General features: G+C 40.3%; 2 protein-coding genes across 2 annotated transcripts; one reads left to right on the forward strand and one right to left on the reverse strand.

The window, feature by feature from the left end:
• The first annotated feature begins 18 nt into the window (after positions 1–18).
• LOC5513124 (F-box/LRR-repeat protein 2-like) lies at positions 19–11,839 on the forward strand. The gene is made up of 19 exons (XM_048727186.1): positions 19–773; positions 3,098–3,181; positions 3,797–3,834; positions 3,905–3,939; positions 4,019–4,056; positions 4,346–4,431; positions 4,799–5,100; positions 5,593–5,633; positions 5,791–5,866; positions 6,536–6,592; positions 6,719–6,829; positions 7,013–7,061; positions 8,075–8,118; positions 9,186–9,265; positions 9,448–9,553; positions 9,650–9,737; positions 10,045–10,194; positions 11,140–11,262; positions 11,547–11,839. The coding sequence occupies exons 1-19, from the start codon at positions 412–414 to the stop codon at positions 11,696–11,698; spliced, it is 2,022 nt and encodes a 673-aa protein (XP_048583143.1). The 5' UTR covers positions 19–411; the 3' UTR covers positions 11,699–11,839.
• A 1,249-nt stretch (positions 11,840–13,088) lies between these two features.
• LOC5513086 (putative diacyglycerol O-acyltransferase MT1809) lies at positions 13,089–21,164 on the reverse strand. The gene is made up of 3 exons (XM_001633329.3): positions 21,014–21,164; positions 15,690–16,787; positions 13,089–14,646 (listed from the first exon to the last, which is right to left on the reverse strand). The coding sequence occupies exons 2-3, from the start codon at positions 16,543–16,545 to the stop codon at positions 14,030–14,032; spliced, it is 1,473 nt and encodes a 490-aa protein (XP_001633379.2). The 5' UTR covers positions 16,546–16,787; positions 21,014–21,164; the 3' UTR covers positions 13,089–14,029.
• Positions 21,165–21,607: the final 443 nt, after the last annotated feature.

Below are 21,607 nucleotides of genomic sequence, written 5' to 3' on the forward strand. Positions count from 1 at the left end.
GAGGGAATCAGTTCCTCAAGAGCGGGTCCTGATCCCCCAACAAAACAAAACAGTGATATTCGATACCTATTCCGCCCCCCCTCCCGCTTCCACAAACTCTTCTTGGTTCGCTCACGATTATTGACTAGTTTTCAATCCCTTACTAGTTTAGAAGGTGGGTCTTACAGGAATTTTTGATTGCCCCGACTAGAATTACGTTTTATCGATTCGTGGGGATTCCTGTGGCGGAAAAATTTGATTGCTTCCAGTCCCCCGCCGCAAAATGGCGGCTCACGTGGGGCATGTTATCTCACCAAAGCATGAGAAACCAAAAAGGTGAAGAATACGCCAAAGGCATGGCAAGGTTTATTTGTGTAAAACAAAGCCTTAGATGAATATTTCTAGCATGTGAATTATTAATTTGTACACAAAATGAGTCGAAATACTTCAAAACTTGTGGAAAATTTGAGAACGCTACATTTGCAAATTGGTGCACATGGACTTCTTGGCGCTCTAGAAATATCTTCGCATGAAAATGACCAGCAAAATGGCAATAGCAGTAAAAACAAAGCAAGAGAAATATCGAACAATGTTGCAGCATTGCCTATCGATTTGGTCGGAGAGGTTTCCAAGGATATCAGCAAGTATAAAGTCGTTAGCAATAAATGCAAGGTTTTCGTGGGAAATATTGGGTTTAAGGTCAGAGCAAGAGAGCTAAAGGATTTCTTTGGGTATTTTGGTGATGTGGTATATGCCCAAATTATCATGGATCGAGTAAAGAAACGTTCAAAAGGGTAAGTTACAGCACCATGTTTACTATTGATGACAAGTGATAATCAAATATCAATCATGTCAATTTATTTTAAATTAATTAAGGTACCAGTATCAATTATGGGAGAATAAGGTTATCTATTATTGAACGCACACACAAAAACATACCTGCCAACTCTCCCGGTTTTGCCGGGAGACTCATGGTTTTTTACCAAATCTCCCGGTCTCCCGGTTTTACCTTAAATCTCCCAGTTTATGACCAAATTTTAATCAGTCGAGTTGTTTTTTAAGTAGAAGTTGGATTTTAGCCACAAAGTTCTGCAAATCATATAGTTTGTAATTCAAGTTATGGCGTTTTCAGTTTTTTCGAACTAAATAGTCAATGAGCAGCCTTTTCCAGGCGTTTCTTGCACAACACAGGACTACCGCAATACCGAAATTCTTGTAGATATCGACCAATCAAGTTAGACAATTTTCGCGCGAACTTTTGAGAAATTGGCTCATACTTTGGAGGGCGAGTTTGTAAGGGAAGGGTCATTATTTAACGGGGGGATGGCTGTTTTTTTTTAGGGGGAGGGTTGCGATTTTTTTTAGCTCCGATTTGGGGGAGGGTCTCAAATTTTAATACAAGGATTAGGAGAGGCCCTTATTTTTTTAACAGGTATTCTGATCAATTTCCAAGCCACCTTAAAGTCTGGAATCTCAAAATTTTTCTAAGGAGAACCCCAGACGTGTTGCTATTATTTTTTTTTTCTCTTTTTGTCTATTGCAGTTTGGTTTTGATAATTTCCATCAATGAATTAACAAATTTCCATTCATGTCAAAGTTCTCCTCTCCCCTACCTGCCCACTATCTTTTCATTGGCGGTATCAAAAAAATAAGAATTCTGGTGGGAAGGAGCTAATGACGCTGTTTTATATTTAGGAGCAGACATGACGGAAAAACCTGGAAAATGACGGAAAAACTTGTGCAATTCGAGATAGAAGACTCGATTTCTTACAATGGTTCCTTGTATTCCGGAATGATTTTCAAAACACAAATAACGTGAGGCCGAAATGCAATTACCCAGATTTTGGCTTTTTAAGATATTTTTTCATGATCATCCTTGCGCTATGTATGTATTTGATATTTTGTTTGCTACCACTCACTAAGTAGAAATTTTCCGCCTTTTCCGTCTTATTTCAAGCGTTATTTCATGTTTTTCCACCATGTGGTTTTAGCAATAATTAGCATTTTTAATGTTTGAAAATGGCAAAATTTTCATGGGAGAGCATGCCCACCCTTTACAAATTTATTTATATCCCTGGAATATGGGCTTTAAATCAACACTGCTCCTAAATAAGTCAGTGCCCCCTCCCCACCTCAAACACAGATTCTTTCTCCCCACAATTATGCTGAAAGCAGCGACATTCACGCCATATCCTTGTTAAAAAAATATAAAGCATATATTTTCTTTTCTTAACAAAGTGCCTCATCCCTTACTATTTTTGTAACACTGCACGGCTCAGAAAAGAGTGCTCCATATGGTTATAAAATTTGCTGGTGCTCCTGAAAAACCGTGCCGTGTAGCTAGAGCATTGCACGACTAGAGTATAATTTTGAAGAAAGTTAAGAATACGCTTTTTTGAGATTTTTTTGTTTGGGGGAGGGCATTCAATTTTGCGTCACCATTTTATGGGAGAGTCACCATTTTTGTGCTTTAGATAGATAATTAATTACCTTTGGAGTTGTAAATCATGCCAGCCACAAACTTCAAGGCTCTTCAAAGAGAATTTTTAGGCACTCTGCGGTCAGGATACGATGGAATTAAAACGCTGGCCTCTCAAAAAGTGGTTGAAATTGATGTTCTTAACATCGAACCATTAGCCGAGTCAATTTAGTGTTTTACCAAAAAGTTATTGCACTTCAAGTGATTGTGCCCTTAAATGACAGAGTAGCATGTCCTTATTAATTTCCCAAAAGTTCTCCAAAGTTCTCGGGGGGGGGGGGGATCTCGAAAATTTCGATTTCATTTTTTTTTTGTCTTTCACTTCACCACAGGGTACTCAACAACAAGAAGAGTACCCCCTCCCCCCTAAAAAATCTCCCGTTTTTTTAAGTCTGGGGGTTGGCAGGTATGAATAAATGTAATGTCTCCAGTAAAACCAGAAAGGTAACTGCCCATTCTGATATAATAAGGTGTTTTTATTTGGATCTCTCCTTGATCTCTTCAGAAAAGAAGTGACTGTTTTTGTGGATAACAAAATAATAGTTCCAAATGTCTCACTACTATGAATGGCTTGAAACTTTCATTCAATTTGCTTTTGACATATGATTGCTTGTTAACCTGGGCTTGCTTCCCATACAGGTTTGGATTCGTAACCTTTAGTAATAGATTTGAGGCAGAAAGAGCAATAAACTCATCAGATGAAGAGAGAACCCTGGATGGGAGGTATGTAGATTGTACCGAATAGTGATCCAGTTTGCAAACATTTAAAATAGCAATTTTTTGCACTTAGATTTTTTTTATCACAACAATACATGAATTTCAGACTTTTTGTAGATTGAGGCACCATAGTCACTCAAATTTCTTTGAGCAATCAGTTTTTTTTGTGTGCAGTCTTCTGGTTTCTGGAATCACAGTGAGAATAAGTTAGCCAAACACCAAATGAATTACAGATTAAGATTATATAACATGTGTCTGAGGTCTGGAAGAAATTCCCACCCAATGATTGTAAGCACCGATAGATTAAAAAATTTTGTAACTCTAAATGCGCAAATTGCCTGTAATTCAGCTCTAATAACTGCTAGAGGCATCAATAAACAATATTATTATTATTATTATTATTATTATTATTATTATTATTATTATTATTATTATTATTATTATTATTATTATTATTATTATTATTATTATTATTATTATTATCGAACATATGACTACAAACTTCATTTACTAACAGCTCACATTAAAGTTTTAGAAAACAGTTTTCTGTCATAAACATATATCATTAAATGGGATTGTTGCCACTTGATAAGATATTCAGTCAACATTGTCTGTTGCCAGGGTGATGTTTATAGACCAACCAACAAGAAAACGAAAAGGTACAAGCTCAATTTTATCCAATAAACTGACTCACAGTTACTCATGATTTCATATTGTCTTTGTGGACAGGAGGGCAACACAGCAACAGTGATGTTTTACTTCAGGTGACTTTATTTGCTGAATTCCCCCCACAAATTACTGTTGCACTTATACTAGCTTGACGTCTCACTTTTACTTCCACAGGATGCAGTGAAACAGTTTGAGAAAACTGAGGAAAAATGGCAAGTATAGTACTGTTTGTTCAATGGTCCATCTTTTTAATCTACAATCAAAACCCATCTCTCTTACTTTGTCTATTTGAATCCATCATTTTATAGGGTTCAGTTTTCTCACTTTCCTACTACACAGGAGACCCAGGTTACCTTAGTGCTTTTGGGTGAGCTGGCGGATAAGAGAACGCCCCCAACTCACCCTATTTGTTTTGCAGAAAGACACTAAATTTTTGTTAAAAATTGTCACAGTATCTGGTGAACTATAAGTAATTTTTCACATGTTTTCATTTATTTGCAGTGTGACTGTGAACAATTTAAATGATGACATGTTGCTGTACATATTTTCATTTCTTGGAATGAAGGACAGAGTGATCATTGAAAGAGGTAATGCCGTCAGAATATGGAGCTCCCTAGCATTATCAGTCTAGGCACAAATACATGCAAGAAGCCCTCGTGACAATGATACATGTGCTCAAATATTAACCACACAGTATATACTGATAGCAGGGCTTAGGCAGAGGTCTCTAAGGATCAGTCAAATCTACACCAAAGTTGTTGAAATAAGCTTCTTGATGTTATTCTGTTCATGATGACTAGCTAAAGACGACTTTTCTGTTGACTTTCCCATGCCTGTTCAACAGAGTTCTTGCTTTTGAAAGTTAGATACCTTATTCTATTAACCATATAAAAAAGTGAACCCTTGAGTTATTTATCATTCATAATATTATCAAACAATTAAAACCTGTTTCAGTTTGTCGGCGATGGAGAACACTTGCTGCCAAATCCTGGAATTCAGTGCGCCACCTTCAATTCAACCATATCTTCTGCCTGCGTAATGGTGGCCTTACAGACGATATATTTCTAGGAGTACTTAGAAGAGGGACAGCTAGCTTGGTTTCCTTGGACCTCTCTGCCTCTGCTAGTCTTCTCACAGACTTTGCAGTGCACTGCATTGCCAGACATTGTAGAAACCTAAAATTTGTTGACCTTACTGGGGTAGAGGTCTCAACATCTTCGCTGAAATCACTTTCACAGAAGTGCACTCTTCTGGAGGTAAACCCCTCTAAAAACGTTTCTTTTTTGACCATATGTATGTATGCCATATATTGAGCGTATACCAGGGCATGTACACCACACACCAGGCCCCCGTACCCAGGATTTTTCTTGGGGGGGGGGATGCAAAATCAGAAAAAGTGGACCTAATTTTTCCATGGTGGAGGGTGGGTAGGCAGGAGTTTTCTTATAAAAATCTTACCACTCCCAAAAGAAAAAAGAGATTTCTTATGCCATTTTTATTCCCCGTTTTTTTTATCAGATTTGGCTACAAAAAGGTTGATAGATTTATGACATACCAGATTGATCTATCTATTTTTATCTAATTTGCTCATGCTTTATAGTTTTGTCTACAAATAGCATGTTTCTTGCGAACCGAAAGTGGACTTTTCACCATTTGGGGGGGGGGGGGGGGGTGCGAATGTTACTTTTGTCTTTTTTCTCTGCCAAACAATGTTCTATAAACAAGCTTTCATCTTCTATTTTATACAGACTATAAAAATCCGGAGATGTTATAAAGCAGGAGAGAAGGGGTACGTCATGCTTGAACTGTTTGTTATGTACTTCATAAAAAATTGTTGTCCATACATTTGTATTCATTGCTTGCAGTTTCTGGTGGTTGCTTGAAGCAGTGTTAGTCTCTTAAGCATGTTAAACAGTTGTCCATACATTTGTATTAATTGCTTGCAGTTTCTGGTGGTTGTTTAAGCAGTGTCAGTGTCTTAAGCATGTGGATATTTCTGAAAGTAAAAGGATCACTGGACAGGTATGTGTTGTCTGGTTAGTAATTAAAGGAGAAGGCAATAATGCAATATCACCTTATTGACTTGATCCCCCAAGAAGAAAGAGTGCAAAATTGTTGATATTAGCAAGGAGTATGGATCTAGTAGAATTTAAAAAATTGTCCTAAAGAAAGTTTTGTTTTGGGTGACAGATAGCTCATCAAATTTAATGCGTTCTTACTGGGGAAACTTGTTACTATTCTAAAAAACTAACCCCTATCCTTTAAATATGACACAAACCTTTGTTGTTTTTTCATATATAGTATTACCAGAACTGAATGAATATTTTGTGTTACAGCGCAACCAGTTAAACCGTGAACACCTAAAATATGTGTGGAATGTTAATTGTCTTCTGACTAATCAGACTCGAGAATTCAGACACTGAGATTTGTTGAGACATGTTTCTAGTTGACTGTTTGAATATCTCGCGAGTGATTGGTCGAAACAAACATTCCATACATATTTCCTGTGCTCATGGTCTCTTGGTCGCGCTGTAATGAAAATAACATTAAAAACAAGGCTTGGCAGGCTGAAATTGTTACACTTCTTTGTATGAGTGAGGCACATGCCCCCTACTGGTTACTTATATACAAACAGGGGGTGCTTTCACCAACCATGCATGTACACATTCACCTTTATTTGCACATTTTCAGTGCTTCTTTATGCTCCCTGCAAGTATGGAAAGCCTTAACCTACGGGAGTGTGCAAGGGTAAGTCAGAAGTGTGATCATGACTTTTGAGTACAACTTAACATACATTAGTTAGATATTGAGGATGAAAGGTGCTGGCAGTAATACAGATAAATTTCTAACATCTTGTAACATCTCGCCTCACAGATCACTGATGTAGGATTGAAATATGTTGGAATGAGATGCCAAAACCTGAAAATAATAAATATCTCAGAGTGTTTTTCACTGACAGATGCTGGATTCCTTGAACTGACACAGGTACGGTATTCACTTTAATTGATGTCACAAAAGTAATGTCAAGCAGCCATTTTATGCCGCTGAATAAGAATAATGGCTTTTTCATACAAGTTCCCCCCTTCATCATCATACATTTTAAACCCCTCTACTTAAATACATTGCGTCACCATTTTTTTTTTCTCTTTTATATTTTTTTCCTTTCAGAACTGTAGCAATATTGAGGCCCTCACATTTGTGCAACCACCTAAAACTGGTAAGCTCCCTTGGAAAAAGGATTAAAAAAATGTCAGTGACTAACAAAGGAAAAGAGGTATTTGGAAAATCAACCTGAAGGAAATACAAACAGATGAAAATGAGAAGGAATGGTTACTTTATCTCCCACCTTCCTTTCTCTGCTTACTTCATCTTTTTTTTTATGTTTTCAATCAATCAATCGTGTTTTATTAAAAGATATAAGATATCACCATTTTCAAACATATGGTCCACGTTTTTATATGCAATACATATAAGAAATACTTCTTGCCCATGATGAGCTGTCAATGACATAACAAGTTGTGGGAAGACACCAGTAGCTTTTAGCAACAGTGCTTTACTTACTGCCATTATGTATCTACCCTATATAGATTTAGGCATTGATATATGGAGCTCCAAATGACCAAATCTTTGCTTTATTATCACTAAATAATTTAAGAAATTTTAAATATTATTATATTTCTGTTTTTGACGATTTCAATGATTTCACAGATCACGCACCCAATTTGTTAAACCCCCTTCCCCCCATATAAAACACACATAACAAGTTTAACTGTCATACGATGTTTTGGTGTCAGGGTAGTCATTGATGACTTCGATGACCATCTTATTGCACCCCACTTGAAACATACATGACACCTACCAAGTTTGGTTGTAATACTAAGTTTTTTATTATATTTTCTTATTATATTTTGATGACGTCAGCATATTTTTGCTTCTAGTGATGTCATCGATGATGTCACAAATCATGTGACCACAGTTTTGCACCTCCCTTGACACATACCTGACACCTGCCAAGTTTGGTTGTCATATGATGCTTTTTGGGGACGGACGGACAGACAACGCATCACCAAAACTCGAGTCGATGGGTTACCAATATTTGTTACCATATTTTTCTTATATACCACTTTTTCTTAGGTATGGGGCTCCACTATTATTGCACTTACTCATCTACCATATTGTAATGGGCATATAATGCACAGTTATTTACTGTGATTTTCTTATTGTGTTAAGTAACCATTCATGGACTGAGAAGCATTGAGAATCTCAAGAGACTGGTAGGATTTCCGTCATTAATGTTTGTAATGTGTGTAATCTTGTGGATACGCTTCAAGACAACACTTTAACCTGATAAGAGTGCCAACAGATGTAGTCTTTTTTTTGTAAGCTTTTCTTATTTTAAACGTTTTTATGTTTTGAGAACATGTAAAATGCATGTTAGCCATAAGAGTACATGCTTATAAGTTATAGCTTGGCACCAGGGGAATTTAGTGATTAAATGTCCCCGCAATCAAGGGATGATTAGTTGAAGTCCCAAGGTTGAGGGGACATTTAGTCACTAAATTCCCCAAGATGCCATGCTATAACTTTGTAATAGCATGATCACCGAAGAAATTAACTCGCAACTACAAGTAATATCAGGTTGGATGAGCAAACACTGTTCATTGGATCAGGGCATTGCATACGCATTGCTCTTTTTATCCCTCTAGAGACCACCACATTTTCACGAACAATTCTCGTCAAATCAAACATAGTCGATTTACATAGTTGCTCTATATATCTACAGTTTAGTTCTTTGATGTCATTAGCACGCACTCGTACAGCAATCAAAATCATCCCACATGGATCTAGTCTAACGTTGTTTAAGCATCACAAGATCAAATACTCTGGTCTCTTGGCGCGGGATCTATTCCTGCACCAATCAGGATGCTGCCTTCTATTTGTTTCCCTGGTGGAAGCATCTTGGTTCTAAATTTAGCTCATGCACTGATGTAGAGGAAAATTTAGAAGACAAAAGATTCTTTTGTCTTTTTCTAAATTGTCCTCATTATTAATGCATTTAGAAACTAAATTTCCCGCATCATTAATGGATGAGGGAAATTTAGAACTATCTATTGTTTTCGAGGGAATTTCGTTAGTAATCGTCCCTCAGAAAACAAAAGAATCTGAGTTGATCATGGTATTATTTTGGTAATAGCATTTTGAGTAGTTTTGTGCTAGGTGAGGTGATTAGGTCTCTTAGTTAGGATAGTTAGATCTCTCCGGTATAGTTGGTACATGTATTATGTGAGTGGGAGCTTAATGATCATGTATTCTAACATTTATTTTATTATATCTTGTACAGCGAGAACTAAACATTTCACAGTGTGCTGCTGTTTCTGATGAATTCCTATTTGCTCTTGGACAATCCTGCATCTGCCTGACGTAAGAGTTTTTTTTCCAATTCGTTTTATAGTATTTTACAGTGCATTTCACAAACTGTTATAAATGACTTCAAACATTGAGTTTTTTGAAAATTGAAGCTAAGATTCTTTGATTTTCAGGCCTAATATCTCTACTGTACATATGGCCTTTAGACTAATACATAGTGTATCCATACTTTGTAGTTCTCTTAACATAGAGGCTTGTGGGCCAGCCATCACTGATGCTGGCCTACAATCTCTTGCACCCTGCTTCCAACTGAAGAAACTTGTTATCAGCTACCTAGACGAGGTAAGAAACACCAATCAAGCCATCTTGTACAGTACCTATACAAGATTGAGATGCATAATCCACACATGTTTTATTATGAAATTATTTGTTCCTTAGGTAACACATGACTTCATCAATCATCTTGGACAAAATATCAATCTCCAAACATTTATCGTTAGAGCTTGCCCTGGGTTCACTGATGAAGGTAGGCTAGCTAGAAAACATCTTTTACAAATCCCAAACCCTAAGCACAGAAAATAGCATGTAGCAATCCTTACAAACACTTTTGATTTCCTATGATAAAATAGCATCCAAGAGTGGCTTGCAGACTGTTGCATTCCTTGTGTTTTGAGAATAAGTTACAGTTTGATTACAGTTCCCATTGGCAGATTTTGCCTCATTATCATGATGATGACGATTATTATGGTTGTGTGAGATTTTTATCGCGATGTAAATTGAGCTACCTAATTATTGTGTTACTATCTAAATAGCATTTTCCTATTGTGTCACAGGTGTCAAGTGTACGCTTCGTTTTTTTAAGGACCTTGAGCATTTAGACTTAAGCGGATGTTTAAATATCACAGATATGTGCACTGAGCACATCATGACATACTATGGCTCAGTAACTACCACCAGGCCACGGCTGACAATAGTCCTGGGAGGTAAGAAGCACACATGCTACCACCACCAGGCCACGCCTAACAATGGTCCCGCGAGGTAGTCATATGCTACCCCCACCAGGCCATGCCTAACAATGGTCCTGAGAGGTAATCATCTCCTTCCACCACCAGGCCACGCCTAACAATGGTCCTGGGAGGTAGTCATATGCTACCCCCACCAGGCCATGCCTAACAATGGTCTTGAGAGTTAGTCATATGCTACCCCCACCAGGCCACGCCTGACAATGGTCCTGGGAGGTAGTCATATGTTACCACCACCAGGCCATGCCTGACAATGGTCCTGGGAGGTAGTCATATGCTACCCCCACCAGGCCACGCCTGACAATGGTCCTGGGAGGTAGTCCAATGTTACCACCACCAGGCCATGCCTAACAATGGTCCTGGGAGGTAGTCATATGTTACCACCACCAGGCCACACCTGACAATAGTCCTGGGAGGAAGTCATATGCTACCACCACCAGGCCATGCCTGACAATAGTCCTGGGAGGTAGTCATATGCTACCACCATCAGGCCACGCCTAACAATGGTCCTGGGAGGTAATCATCTCCTTCCACCACCAGGCCACACCTGACAATAGTCCTGGGAGGTAGTCATATGGTGTCACGACTAGGCCACACCTGACAATAGTCCCGGGAGGTAATCATATGATATCACCGCACCTGACAATGGTCCTGGGAGGTAGTCATATACTACGTATTTGCTCCGTCACTTGGGCTTAATAAGAAGCTGCAATTGGATGTCAAGCGTTGCCCAGAAACGTGTCCCCTAATAGTTCAAGCAATCACGACCTCGAGAAGCTACCCAGAGGCCTTCCACATTGTGCTTCAGACGGAAACATGCGCTGCGCATATAAACATAGTTAAAACAACAAGTTGCCGGGTCTAGCCTTCGCGGAACTCGTTTGTTTAACTGTCTTTTTCTACTAGGCACACAAGTGACTGAGGAGTGTGCGCATGCGCTACAGACACGTTGCCATGGTTGCAAGATATTGATGGATGACTTGTCCAATGAGATGCTGAGGACTGACAGGGACCCCTACTTTGGCATGCGTAAGTTAGCTCTTGCGAAGGAGGATTTAAAATGGAGAAGCAAAACATAGTCGCAAAATATGCCAACTTTTCGTACTTTTATTCAGTCCTTCAGGACGCCATTTGGTCTACAAAGTTTTTTAGGCACCTTTCATTTCTATTCCAAACAGTGCTTGTTTTTTTATTAGCTAACAACTGTAAAGATGATTAACAATTATTCTGTCTTACAATCACGAAAAACGAATTCAGTTGCTGTTGTATTTTACATTTTATCCATCGCTTTTTTTTCCGTTGTTGCTTCTTAGGCGACTTCTATCCAGAGTTCGACGAAGAAGATGATGATGACGATGAGAATGAGTTTGAAGGTGACATGGCTAATGGCGATGATCACTTCTACGAGGATTTTCTCGAAGCAGAGGATCCGGCTCTGCTGAACGACTACGAGAACTGGTCATGATCAGGAACACGTCCTATGATGGAACGTATCATAGGATAAATAAACATCCTATTCGGCTTCACCAAAGAAGTCGCAGTCTTGGCTTAGACGTCGGTTACAGCAAGCTCTCTATTTGTTTCTATTAATATTAAGGTAAACAATGTAAAAGGAACAGCGCCAGTTGAATAAGACCACAAACTAGGACACAACTTGGAAACGCTTTAATCAACAGAGAACCAAAGCCAGTATCGTAACACAGCAAAAACAAGATGGCGGAGAGAGAGAGAAGGATTTGGTGAACGTAACATAACTAAGTACCGCTGACCGGTACTGGCGTGACTTCCTTTCTTTCTCTCTTATACTATCTACTGTAGAGAAATCACACAACTAATGTCTTTCACGGCGTACAATGTAAATACGATGGACTGATTAAAGGATAGGACTATAACAGTAAGCCTAATTGCTAGCATAGTTTATACATTAAGCCCTATTTAAAGTCAGTGATAAAGTCGTCATCTCTATAACGTAAGGGAAGGTGACGCTCGCGGGTAGACCTCCTAGGTGGGGATGTGTCATCATCTTGAAGATTGGAGGGACAGTGACTGGAGTCCATAGCTCTCGTCTCAGAGGCGTCGGCATCACTTTGGGGTGGTACATCCCGGGAAGGTGGATCAGTTATCGCTATCGGTATATCTGGTGGGGCTGGGGGCGGAAGCCTCTTGGTGGCCGGAGTGTCATCTTCATCTGCGGAAGAGTCACAGTCATAGGCTGCAGTCGGTGTCTTGTCTGGTACTTCAGATGGAACCGGCGTTTGCTGTTCTATTCTGTGATTTTTTTGGCGAAAGAGACGAAGGGACGAAATCCCGCTGCCACCACGCCAGTTGAATAAGACCACAAACTAGGACACAACTTGGAAACGCTTTAATCAACAGAGAACCAAAGCCAGTATCGTAACACAGCAAAAACAAGATGGCGGAGAGAGAGAGAAGGATTTGGTGAACGTAACATAACTAAGTACCGCTGACCGGTACTGGCGCAGGAACATATTTATACGATTGAAATGGTGATTCTCGAGAAACATTGCTTTTAAACGGCAATTTTTCATTTTCATTTTCATTTTGTGTGTGTGTGTGCAGTTTGCTGTAATATCAACAGGGATAAATAGACCGCTTGGGGTAACCTTGATAATGTTCTGCAAGGTGTTTTGGTTCAATTGATTGAACATTTCTGTACCAAGGGACAGTATATAAATAAGTATCAGTAAAATTAATAATTAATGTTTTAATCTATATTGTGATGACTACTGCATCAGTTAGATGTCAATGAAACATTTAGAATGGGAAAGTATTTTTATTTCGCCACGAATACTTGTCTACTGCTCTGTGCGTGAGAAAACAATAACTCAGACAAGTAAAATACCATGCGTTTTATTCAAAGCTGAATCGTCATTGAATTAGATTTAAAAGAGCCCTCCCTCTCCAACTCCAGCCCTGTGCATTGCAATATTTTTTTCTAGAAAAGCGATATATCCACTAAAGTGAAAAATAAAATAAATTATCAATATTGATTATATATTAATTTCATCAATAAGAATATAATAAATCTAGTTATATCTTAAATGATAAATTAATATGCGCTGTAAAGATTTTCTGCGCTTCTATGACATGCCAACTACAAACATTGAATTTGATTTAGGGGCAGTCACAGTACACAGCATTCAACTAAACAGTTAGCAGTAGATTGAACGATAGCTTCCATGATTGGGAGGTATAAATAAATAAATTGCATTTTGTGACATACAAATAAAAAAAGTGAAAATGGGCATGATTATTTGTACGAATAATGACAAAGTACATGATGTATCCATATTTTTGCATTCAGTAGAAATATGACGAGTCCCACGTATTTTCCGATAGCAGGAATGCCATTGGCGCTTATAAGGTTTTTAAATAGGTGTGTGTATCTTGTTAAATGAACTGCGCGATCGGCGCCAGCCATTCACCAAAACCAAAAAAACCCACTTGATTTGTTGATATGTTCATTCCATTGACCCTCTAAATCGATACATTGCGGCCATCTTATTGCGCCTTCCCATGATCCTTAACAAATTAACGACGTCATAATTTCTTCATAATGGAATCAAATGTCGCAATCGTCCAAACCAATTGACGTCATGATCAGGCACGACCTCAACGTTGACGTCACCTTGTCGGTCATATGATGACGTCATTACCGCATGTCGCCCAGACCCTGTGGTGCATCTCGTCGGACTCGGCGATGAAGTGTTCTGTGAGGATGGACGGGTCGCTCATCACCGCCTTATTGATAATGACGTCATGAGTTATGGTGACGTCATCGTCCGCATGACGCCATGACCCTGTGGTGCATCTCGTTGAACTCGGCGATGAAGTGTTCGGTGAGGATGGACGGATCACTCATCACCGCCTTGTCAGTCATGACAGACATGCGCAGTGTGCCGGCGTAGCTGAACACGGCCACCGACATGCTGGTGTCGCTCATGAGTGGCGGCCACGCGATCACCGTCTCAACCTCGTTTCCGCTCATCTCCAGGGAAGAGAGCGGCCCCGGAACGTTACTCAGGATCAAGCAACAGTGCCGACTCAGCGAGTAGGAGGAGAACCGTCCCAGGAACTCGGGCAGGTTACCCACCACATAGTTGAAGATGAATCCGAAGATCTTCCAATCAGATGACGTCTTCATGTCGTCCATCCGGGTTTTTGTCTCGTAAATCCGCTGCACAGGGTCATCGGTGCCCACAGGGAGAGACCACAGGATGCCCGTGGTGTGGTTTTCGAGAGGAATGCTTTCACGTGATAGCTTGTGCGGGGAGCGCGTGTTGATGCTGACCGCTATTTGCATGTCGCCGGGCTCATCCAGTCCTTCAGATTTCAGGTATCTCCTTAGGGCGCCCGCAAGGCAGGCAGAGAGGACGTCGTTCACCGTGGTACCTGAAGACGAAATATCCACGATTCACGTCATATTTTATGTGTGTGTTTTAAAGGGAGGTGCCAAAGTTTGATATACAGCTAATATTTAAAAGGCTGTCCACCGGAAAAGACATTTCCAATGTTAAAAATATCACGTGATTAATCATTTAGTCACATTGCTACATATTTAATTGTTTTTTGTTTAAATTTTTCACAGATAAGAACTTTTCTTCTACTCCTTATTAAAATTGTTTATCGATGTCGTGTCTTATTTCGGTTTTTAAGCAAACGTGAGGGGGTTCTTCTAGCACTCGTATATGAGGGGATCTACTCCCCTCAAAGCTCTCTGTAACGGTCTGTAGCACAACTGTCATTTTACAAAACGCAAAGTGTAAATAATTAGCCACATGAACTTTTCACAGACATTTTGAGTTCCGTCCCTACAGCTTTTTGTTGTCTCTGCTGTTTTACCAATTGCACATTTCATGCAGATTTCTGTCTTCATTGTGATTGGTTCGCTGAAATTGTACTGAATATCATTCGTGTCCTTCTGACGGGCCTGTAGTCCAGCCTATGGGCTGCAAAAGGGTTGATGATTGATTGGCAAAACATGTGTAAACGCATCCCTCACGTGTAACCGTGTCTTTACCTTGGGTTAAAACATGTGTAAACGTACCCCTCACGTGTGACCGCGTCTTTTCCTTGGGTTAAAAGATGTGTAAACGTAGCCCTTACATGTGACCGCGTCTAAACACTTGATTAAAACATGTGTAAACGTAGCCCTTACATGTGACCGTGTCTTTACCTTGGGTTAAAACATGTGTAATCGTAGCCCTTACATGTGACCGTGTCTTAACACTTGATTAAAACATGTGTAAACGTAGCCCTTACATGTGACCGTGTCTTAACACTTGATTAAAACATGTGTAAACGCATCCCTCACGTGTGACCGTGTCTTTACCTTGGGTTAAAACATGTGTAAACGTAGCCCTTACATGTAACCGCGTCTTTATCTTTGGTTAAAAGATGTGTTAACGCATCCCTTACGGTGATCCAGTCCTTACCTGTACGAAGTTTGATAGCCTTGACAAGTGCGAGGTCCAGTGGTTTAGTCCACGCAAAGCACTTTTCTCCCGACATCTTCTTGACAAGCAGTGGATTGTTAGTTGACGAGGCGATCGCCACGCTCAGCAGGGCAAGCGGCCCAGTCAGCAGTGTCTTCCACAGACCCTTTTGCTTTTCACAGGGGGTGGGCACAGGCTTTTGTACCCGGAGAAGCTCTGGTTTCCGGTCCACCAGGCGCGCGATCAGCCCCACCAAAGCAAACCCGTCACCTAGCGCGTGGTGAATGCGGATGCAGATAGCAAACTTCTCTTTGCTAGTGTTGTAAGACATCACCTGGAACATCCAGGGTGAAATGTCTTCGGGCATTGGCTCCGAAGATAGCTCGCCGAGTATCGCCTTTAGTTCTTCTTCATTACAAGGGAAAGGTCCATCGTAGAATTTCACGTGCCTGCTGATGTCGAATTCATCCTCATCCTGCCAGACGTAGCGGCCGTACTTTTTCACGACGCGCTTTTTCATCCGCGCGTAGCTTGGCTCGGCGTTGCATATCACGCGCTCCATCACCAACGCCCGTAACTTGTCGATGTCAGGCTTACCATTGATAACGAACAATCCATTGATAAAGTTTCGATTCGTCACTGACTCGTGCAGGAACGGCACGTCTTCGCTTGCCAAAATCAGCCCCAGTTTATAGTACGACACCACGGCCGCCTGCGTCCATTTGAAAACGCGGAACAGGAAGTAGAATGGGAGGGTGAGGATCGCTATAGCGGTCCATACTAATATGGCGGAAATACACAGGGTTCCGTAGATGAAAGCGGGAAGCTTACGTAGGTAACGCAAGTAGTTCGTCATTCCTCTCGCGTGACACTGAGATCGTGTGACCAACAATCAGCGACAATCACGTGGCAGCGTAGCTTCGGCACGTGACAATGCTGCGTGACCAAGTTCTAGCGTTGCGCTACAGGGGAATGCACGTGGCAGCGTAGTTTCAGCACGTGACAACGCTGCGTGACCAAGTTCTAGCGTTGCGCTACCGGTGAATGCACGTGACGCGAAGCGTCAACGAGTGGTAAGAGTGGTCCGCAGCCACCGTTCTGAAAAAAAAATAAAACACAAAAAATCATTAGAAATTGTATCACACAGAAGGCCTATTCGCTCCTCCTTTTTTTCCCAAGGAATGGTCAATATGAAGGTCAATGTGATATTTCTTTTTGTTCCAAAAATAGCATTTAGATGGCATTGTGAAATTTGTAGGGTAATCTCTCGTATAAACCCAAAGAAAATAGATCTTGTCAGCTAAAACCACCGGCCTTCATGATATTTCACAAATACAAGCAATCCTACATGATGTCTTTGATTAATGAAACATTCTGTGTTTAGCAGTCCTTGTTAAACAGTAAAAAATAATTTTATGTTCTATACATCATAATGCAACAATAATAACATACACCCTTGACATAGCGTCTCACAGGAGAGAGAAACAAGTAATCGGAGAGCGTCCGTCTTTCGTCTCAATCATCTTGTTTTGAGCTGCCTCAAGGCAGATGAAAGACGATCAAATCACCTGATCTCGAACCATGAGGAGACGTAACTCCCTTTTAATGTGTCAGCACCGGTGTTATGTCTCGAAAGTTCCTTATAATTGGCTGAATAGGGTGTATTTATACGTCTTTTTAACAAATGTTATATACCAATTGATGTCAAATGAAATATCGCAATAGGTTGGGTGCACACCTTTGCAGATGTATGAAAACAGTTAAATAAATAAGTGATTTTTTTCCTCAAAACTATCAAGGCGTTATCGCTTTCGCGAGATGGCTGCATCGCGAAACCGTTTCAGCGCTTGAGCGAACTTTTTAGTAAGCCATCGAGTTTCAGTTTCATAGACATGTCTTGTAGAACGACACCTATCTCAGAATCATCATTACCGATTACAGCTCTAGAGATAAGAAAACGATCTTAGTCTAAAAGAGAAGATGATTATCAGATGTTCTGAGCAGACGTGAGTACGTAGGGTTTTCCCTAAATGCCGAGTTGGCTGATAAAAGAATTAAAAATTCAAAGAAACCAAATTAAAAAGAAATTAATCGGGACCGGCTATTCTATTCTCCATAAGAAAGCATCCTGGTTTGGTGACATCAAAGCAAACGAGATCTCTACTAACTATAACGGTAGGTAAAAATTTGCGAAATCGGGAATCGCAAATCACGCTGGTCAGAAGAATCCTATCTACCGCTAGTTGCGCAAGCCAGTGGGAAAATGTGATCCATTATAGTAGATACCGCGGCAGATAACATTTCTCTAGCAGCTTGCAGGAGCTGGAGCTATTATAGCATCTTTGAGCTAGGTTTTGGCACCGCAAACTATGGTTTTATCAGGGTTAGGCTGTGATATTTTGCGGTTGCAGCGATGCTTGAAATCCTAAGGTCCGGATAACCGGAAAAACAGATTTTACGAAAATAAAGGATTGTATTCTCAACATACCGGTGTCCGAGAGACTTGCTACGAACCACTGAGTCGCTACTAAGTATTTCCCTGCAGGAAAAGGAACGTGCTTTCCGAAATCCCTCCTCGCGATTGCTGGCTTGGCAACAAGGTCTCGAATATCGGTTTGTATAAAGTTGCCCCCCAGGTGTGAATATAATACTAGGGATACGGGCTGAAGGTATTTCCGGTGAGAGATCCGCACAGACGCGCTCTGGATAGTCTCCCTCGCGCTAACTAGCCCGGGGGGACGGTTGCCAGGGGGGATTCTCCCTGGACGGATTAAACCAAAAATATTTAAAACAACTTTAGGCATCAAAATAATATTTTTTTTTCAAAGTCGCAAAATTTTCAAAAGGCAGCACTAACCGTAGCCTGCTTAGCAAGCGTTTTTGTGGAGTTTCAGCAGGGGGATAGAGAGCGAGCGAGGAATATCGTTTGAAACTCCGCGGAAACCCTTGCTACGCAGGCTACACTAACCGACGAGTAAGGTAACGAGTCCAAAACCGCTGGGAGAGTAGCCTGCGTAGCAAGCGTTTCTGTGAGGGCGAAGAAATAAGAAGAAAGACTCCACGCAGAAAAGGCTACTGGGAGGGAAGCTCGCTCCTGGGTCAGACGCATCTCTCTCGCCTATATAGGGAGGGGTACCCCTCACTGCCGTTATGGTAAGAGTACCGTAATAAGCGCCGTTATGGTAAGAATACCGTAATAAGCCCCGTTATGGTAAGAATACCGTAATAAGCGCCGTTACGGTAAGAATACCGTAATAAGCGCCGTTATGGTAAGAAAACCGTGATAAGCGCCGTTATGGTAAGAATACCGTAATGAGTGCCGTTATGGTAAGAATACCGTAATAAGCGCCGTTATGGTAAGAATACCGTAATGAGCGCCGTTATGGTAAGAATACCGTAATAAGCGCCGTTATGGTAAGAATACCGCAATGAGCGCCCCCCTCCTATCCCCTCTAAACAAATCTCAACAAATGTACCACTTGAACGTTGTAAAATCAGCTCGCATTCCCATGCTCATATACAACACGGGCCCACTTATTGTTCCTTCATATTCTTTATTCATATAAGCGCAAGTTTTGTCTCAGTCCGTTTACTGAAGCTGGTATTTTTCTAAGAAATGAAATAAGCGCCCCTCCACAATAAGTGCCCCCTCTAAACACTAAAAAAAAAAAATAAACGCCCAAGGGGCTTAATCAACAGTGGCGTAGCCAGGGTTTTTAACAGGAGGGGGCCCAAAAGGGACTTTCAAGGCATTTTCTCCTGTATTTTAGATAATGTCTCATACATTACATATTTTTGGGTACAAAGAGGGGGGGCGGGCCCCCTAGTCCACCCCCCTGGCTACGCCCCTGATCAAATAATTACGGTATTTTAAAAGTTTTATTCCTTACAACGACATTAAATTCATGATGATTTCTGGTAGAACAAAACATACAAGACGTTCACTCACTCCAGGAAGCTTATAAACCAAGTGTTATATAACTTTAGAGAGCGAGCCAACAAGTTTTTTTCATCGCTAATGCTGGCATTTAAAACCTTTTAAGCTAAAAGGTTAATAAGCCACAAAAGTGTGTGACTTTTAGCTTTGATGAATAACTATTCAAATTACATGCATTAAAACATTGGACTATTCTATAAAGAAAATCTACAAATATTTGCCTCTAAAATGATATGTAGCTTGTTGTTATATGCTTTTGGCCTGAATGATTGGGGCGTTTGTGACTTCTGTCAATGGTACCCTAATATTTCTTATATCAACCTACAAGAAATACCAAGCCATGCTTGAAGACTTACATGCATAGCCCCAATAAGACCCGGAGTTTTACCAATAAAGAAAGATTTTCCATATGAAGAAGAAAATAGTACCCCACAGCAAATACAATGGAAGACAAAGGCTTTCTCCCTACCCCCCCCCCCCCCCACACACACACACACAAGCAATATTTTCTAGTAACACCCCTGTACCGTAAAAAGAATGTGTTGGATCCTAAAGCATCCCAAGAAACACATTATGACATTGACAAGCACATGAATGGTACCTCATTCATATCTATTTAAAAAAATATTAAAGATCATGAGACTTAAAATATATAAAAGATTATCTTGTTTATAGTAATCTATCATGAGAAGGATACAATAATTTATTCATAATGGTTTTGTGCTAAGTAAAAGTCTGTCATAACTACATCTTTATCTTCAGGTTGCTTGGGCTTGATGTATTTTGTGTGAAAGTACTGATACTTTTAAATTGATAAGGAAAAACACTGCTGTAACAATAAGACCTCTATTTCATGCGTGTTATGGTCAAAGGTTGGAAACGTGACTGACACACAAGAATTTAGAATTCATTTAATTCAGACCGTTGGGGCTGTTTGACGTTCGTGCATGTAAATGATTTGTCTATGATTTGACAATACAGATCCTTTGGTTTAAATAGACGCTTTTATTTACAGTTGTAAAGATTTTAGATGAATCAATGCTGTAGAACAAAGCGTCTTATTTATTTATTTTTCACGTTATTGACAACGATTCGGCGTTTAAGAAAAATGCGGAGAAATAAAACACTGAAAATGCTATAGCCATTCTTAACTCATAAATCGTGTCATTAACGTACCATATCAAACTCAATTAAGTTAGAATCAAGCAATATACCTCTTGTCTCCCTCACAAAACCCTGTCAAGCTCAAATGAAAAGGTTGAACGTTGTTTATGCTTGGAATGAGTCGGGAACACATTTGAATGTCTCTCCTTCGTTTCCCAAAAGAAAGTCCCAAAAAGGATAGTGGATAGTGATTACATACAAAGTCAAGTATTTAGCTACTTACCAGCTAGAAGAAATGCTATCATCAAAGAACAATTTTAGCAGTAGTACGAAGAAGAAAAGATCAAAGATCACAGTTTTATCATCATGGCGCCCGTGACCCCATGAATGTGCCAGGCGTTACATTTTTCAATAAAAGACTGGGAACTAATGTCATTCAAGGGCACACTAAAGGGAAAAAAAATTGAAAGTACAAAAAAAAAAAAAAAAAAACCTTGGCATGGGATCAGTTGGATCGAACCCGGCCTGAAGAAAATAGGAAATGATTCATTCGGATTACCCAATCGATATGGCAGCTAATTGCTTTTGCGGAAGGCCGTAAAGAACCGAAAGGCCTCAGCTGGAGGAAGAGGGGGGGATTTTGGCCCAGTTACAAGGGAGGGGAGGGGGAGCGGGTTATTATCATTTGATATGTTTGCCTTTCTGGCAGCCCAAAAGGTGGGGGTTTAAGCCCTCTAACCCCCCTAGCCTAGTCCTTCCTCCCCCCCCCCCCCCCCCCTAGCCGCTACTGTGCTGTGTCAGGGGCTCATAAGTAGGGGCAATCAACTTCCCCATTTTCTGGTACTATATAGATGTCACGGCGCTTCCTGGGATCAGG

Source organism: Nematostella vectensis, chromosome 4 (genome assembly GCF_932526225.1).
Source record: "Nematostella vectensis chromosome 4, jaNemVect1.1, whole genome shotgun sequence".
Classification (NCBI taxonomy): domain Eukaryota; kingdom Metazoa; phylum Cnidaria; class Anthozoa; order Actiniaria; family Edwardsiidae; genus Nematostella; species Nematostella vectensis.

What these genes read in the sequence shown, in the direction of transcription:
- LOC5513124 (XM_048727186.1), top strand. Translation starts at nt 412, where the DNA reads ATGAGTCGAAATACTTCAAAACTTGTGGAAAATTTGAGAACGCTACAT. An exon ending in TATAAAGCAGGAGAGAAGGG is followed by an intron (nt 5,634 to 5,790) that starts GTACGTCATGCT and finishes AATTGCTTGCAG; the next exon opens with TTTCTGGTGGTTGTTTAAGC. An exon ending in GGACCCCTACTTTGGCATGC is followed by an intron (nt 11,263 to 11,546) that starts GTAAGTTAGCTC and finishes GTTGCTTCTTAG; the next exon opens with GCGACTTCTATCCAGAGTTC.
- LOC5513086 (XM_001633329.3), bottom strand. Translation starts at nt 16,545, where the DNA reads ATGACGAACTACTTGCGTTACCTACGTAAGCTTCCCGCTTTCATCTAC. An exon ending in GGCTATCAAACTTCGTACAG is followed by an intron (nt 14,647 to 15,689) that starts GTAAGGACTGGA and finishes TTTCGTCTTCAG; the next exon opens with GTACCACGGTGAACGACGTC.